The sequence below is a fragment of the Elaeis guineensis genome, chromosome 4 (genome assembly GCF_000442705.2).
Source record: "Elaeis guineensis isolate ETL-2024a chromosome 4, EG11, whole genome shotgun sequence".
Lineage (NCBI taxonomy): Eukaryota > Viridiplantae > Streptophyta > Magnoliopsida > Arecales > Arecaceae > Elaeis > Elaeis guineensis.
In genome coordinates this window covers 127,108,097-127,112,509 of record NC_025996.2, presented here as the reverse complement: position 1 = coordinate 127,112,509, position 4,413 = coordinate 127,108,097, and the positions used below count along the sequence as shown (strand labels likewise).

The 4,413-nt window shown below is 42.3% G+C and overlaps 1 protein-coding gene across 1 annotated transcript; it reads left to right on the top strand.

Moving 5' to 3' along the window:
- LOC105042708 (small heat shock protein, chloroplastic) lies at positions 1-1,056 on the top strand. Its single transcript, XM_010920003.4, has 2 exons — positions 1-347; positions 482-1,056. The coding sequence occupies exons 1-2, from the start codon at positions 83-85 to the stop codon at positions 922-924; spliced, it is 708 nt and encodes a 235-aa protein (XP_010918305.1). The 5' UTR covers positions 1-82; the 3' UTR covers positions 925-1,056.
- Positions 1,057-4,413: the final 3,357 nt, after the last annotated feature.

Below are 4,413 nucleotides of genomic sequence, written 5' to 3'. Positions count from 1 at the left end.
CTCCAACCCCTGAGCCACTCCCAGCAACTTAGCGCAGCAACGAAGCAATCTTCTACTCCCCAACCTTGGCTTTCTACTAACCATGGCTTCTGCCACCGCCTGGACCATCACAAATCTGGTTCCCTCTGCTGCCTCCTCGTCCTTGTTTTCCAGGCGAAACTTGAGACCCCATAGACTCATGGTATCGTTCCCAATCAAGCACCCCCGTTCCTCCATCGTCGCCTCCGCAGCACCCGAAAACAAGGATAGCTCCTCCATCGACGTGCAGGTCGACCAGAAGGCAAACGAGAAAGGCACCGCCGTCGAGCGGCGGCCTCGCCGCTCCACCCTCGACATCGCTCCTTTCGGTAAGCAACAAATCTAAGAATTTTAGTTGTTTGTATACTCTGGGTACCTTAAGATGGTTGTACATGGAGGCTTTAAAGCAGCTCAAAGTAGTCGTAGATTTTGTTACTTAAATTTTGTGGAAATTTTTCCGAAGGGCTGGTGGATCCTCTGTCGCCGATGAGGACCATGAGGCAGATGCTGGACACGATGGACCGGATCTTCGAGGACGCGATGTCGTTCCCGGGGTCGGGCCGGACGTCGGTGGGGGAGATAAGGGCGCCGTGGGCCATAATGGAGGACGAGAACGAGGTGAAGATTAGGTTCGACATGCCGGGGCTGTCGAAGGAGGAGGTGAAGGTGTCTGTGGAGGATGACGTACTGGTGATCAAAGGAGAGCACAAGAAGGAGGAGGAGGGAAGTAAAGAAGAGGATTCCTGGTGGAGAGGAAGGAGCATGAGCTCGTACGATACCCGGATGCTGCTGCCGGACAACTGCGAGAAGGACAAACTGAAGGCTGAGCTGAAGAACGGGGTGCTGCTGGTTACCATTCCCAAGACGAAGGCCGAGCGCAAGGTCATTGATGTTGAGGTCCAGTGAAACGTCTGATGTCCATCATAGAGCTGCCTTTTTATATTTCTTATGGTGTTGTAGTTTTCTTTGAGAGTGTCGAACTTCTGATCTTTATGTGAAGGGAGAGATTAATGTAGAAACGAATTTTTGTTTCTTCTATCTGTTTAGAATCCATGCTTGTTGCATTTCTTGGTTCTTAGACGTTGGTCGTCAACCAGGAAAGAACAGAGCGAGATGTTTGAGAGTTCGACAGGAGAAACGATGGCCCAACCCACTTGAGAAATGTTCGGCCCAGGCCTGCAACGTTGGCCTATGGATATTCTAGAATGTTTGTGCTTTAAGTTTCAAACAATTAGAGCATAAAGAAGTATAACATGTCTATGCCAACAATTAACACAAACAACTGCTGGCTTATTTGGTTTGCAATTCTATGCTTGCACGACGTGCACCTGATTGGCTTGTGCTCGTGTGGTTCCCATGGACTTCGCACCATGTAGGTCAGTCACCATTCAGGCATCGCAAATCCACACTATAATTTTTGAAGGTGGAAAAGGACGTAATACCTCATCGTGCTGGCTGATTGCTTTGCGACTTATGCTTTCAATAATGCCATTATTCTATTATAATGGCCCTCCAACAAATTTGCTATTGATGAGATTTGTTTGTTGAAACAATAACTCACTTTATTATTAGCTGATGTGATGAAAAAATAATGATTTATAAGAAAAAATCATTATTTGACGGATCTAATAAAATTATTTTTGACTATTTATCGAATAAAAAGGATAGGCCAGTCACTATTCAGGCATCGCAAATCCACACTATAATTTTTGAAGATGGAAAAGGATGTAATCCCCCACTGTGTGCTGGCTAATTGCTATGCAACATATGCTTTCAATAATGCCATTATTTAATTACAATGGGCCCTCCGACAAATTGCTATTGATGAAATTTGTTTGTTGAAACAATAACTAACTTTATTATTAGTTGATGTGATGAAAAAATAATGATTTATAACAAAAAAAATCGTTATTTGTGGGATCAGATTTCATTTAATAAAAATATTTTTGACTATTTATCGGATAAAAAAGATATGATCAACTATTATAAAACTTCATATTAGATACATATTACTTATTGAATGACTAGCACAAATGATGAATAAACCATCGGATAACAAGCAAACATTATAATGAACTGAAAATGAAATTAATAACCACCCTTCTTTAAATAGTTATTATTATTATTTTTAGATAAGAAAAGGTCGATCCCTATGTTCCATCCTTCACCCATCCCAATATTCGAGGGATAAGTGTAACCAGAGTAAAATATAAGCAGCAACAGGCTATACTATCCAAATAGATATTTGGACACTATCTATTAATTGTCCGTCTGTGGAGTGGTGCCCCGACCCACGCCACTAATACAAATGAGAACATGATAGACGGCCGCATGTATTATTATTATAGGATTTAACTTGTAGGGCATACAATGGCTACCTAAAATACTTTGAAAAATTTTTAAAATAATAAAAATTCATAATACAAAGATATGGTCAAGGAGGTTGGACTCTTTAGTTTCTAGATGCCTAAACACTATGCATCTACTTAGCATGTGCTTGGCGTGCATGCCATAGGCCTCAGGCCCTTTCCACATAGATACGAACCTTGGCCTTGATTCCTAGGGACATATTTAGGGTTTTATACCCCTTTTTTTTTTTTTTTGGGATACGAAGAAGGAGCATAAGCTGTATCAATAAGAAGGTAAGAAAACTTTTACAACACAAGATATAAAGACCCCCAAAAGACAATGGGCCAAAGTCCAAACAAAATACATAAGACGATACTCCGATAGACCGATAGAAAAGAAAGTAAATACGTAACCGCATTTAGATTTGCTACATAGAATTGGGGAGTGGAGATTGGCAAGATAAGTGAACCACAGATGAGTATAGCAGTGAAGAGCTGCCCAACAAGCTGCCAGAATAAATGATCTCCTCAAAACCAAGTAACCAAAGATAGCACCACCATATGAAGAGAAACGTTGAAAGAGATAATAGTAAAACATAGTCTCATACATTGAGATCTGATGCTGAGAACCAAAAGAGTGAGGCATATGAAATAAGCAAAATTGCTCCAAAAGAAATGAGCAGAAAGCCATGCAAAGAAGATGAATCCAAAAATAGTCCAATTTAAACTATAAACAATAAAATTATGCTGACTGAAGACAAAATTTCAGTGTTGGTATAAGTTTGCATCCGGTGAAGTACATAGAAGGAAGATGTAACAGCGTGGCAGTAATTGAAACACAGCCAATAAAAATTTGAACTGATAATTATATCCAAGGCAACATAATTGTTGGGGTAGATTGTCATCACTCAGCCGGCTACCCTATCTTTTCATCTCTAAGCCGACTAAAAAAACTACATCGACTAACCAACAATCAATCCGATTCGGGTATACAAAGTTCTCCCTCAGCTGGATAGACGTCGGACGCGGTGACTGACATCGCGGTGACTGACATCCAATTGACTGAAGACTAGTCGCTCCTGGTCAGCACCATCCCAACTAATGTTAACATGCCTTCCACACTGCTCGGCCTGTAACCGACTTAATAGTTGGTTGACAACTGACTACTCCAAACTAAGATAAGGCACCTTGGCAATTCCATCCTGCCGACTTAGACAACATCGATCTCTGCCGACTATGGCTATCATACGACTCAGAGAGGCCACATTAAGATCGTGTCACTCAGACACCATACTCTAACCGGCTAGCTGCGCACCATAATAGGATACTATGATCTCATTAAATATGCCCCAGGGGTCATTTATTATGCCCCATGTCCTGTAGTGTCTGTCGTCGTGTGCGCGCCGAATAAAAGGCATGCTTACCGCCGGCATTTAAAGACGCCCATGCGGCACCATACGATACCGTGCGATAGGATATGATCAATATGATCGTCTATCCTCTCATCATTCATTTTGCTCTCTCTATAAATAGAGATAAGTGGGGACCCCTCTAGGTATGCATAGTTGCATTATCTCAAAATTCAAAGACCCTGTCATTCTTTTCTCTAAAGTCATTTACTGACTTGAGCATCAGAGGGTCTTCACCAGAGCCACCTCCAACGGGACTTGTTTTGTAGGTCTTCCTTTCTTGACATCGAGTGGAGCCCAGTACCTTCTCACTCTAAACTCTATTATCGCCCTTCATCTTAACCTTAACTGTGTGCACCTTCTTCGGCGACGATACCTCATTCATCGGCAATCCCACCGCTAATTGACAGGTGCAACTCCTAATCAGCTTCTGACTGACTACCGACTACCCATCGGAGTCAGGCTGCAATAGTTTGTCATGCCAAGAAGGGGGGATCGAGCAGAGAAAAATTTTCTTTCTCAAGGATCTTCATAGCCAAGACAAGGGCATAGAATGTCTTTACTAATTTAGTTCGATGTTTATCATGGCATGACGCACCTCCAGCGATCCGTGGAGAGCCGATGCTTCGCCATCGTCG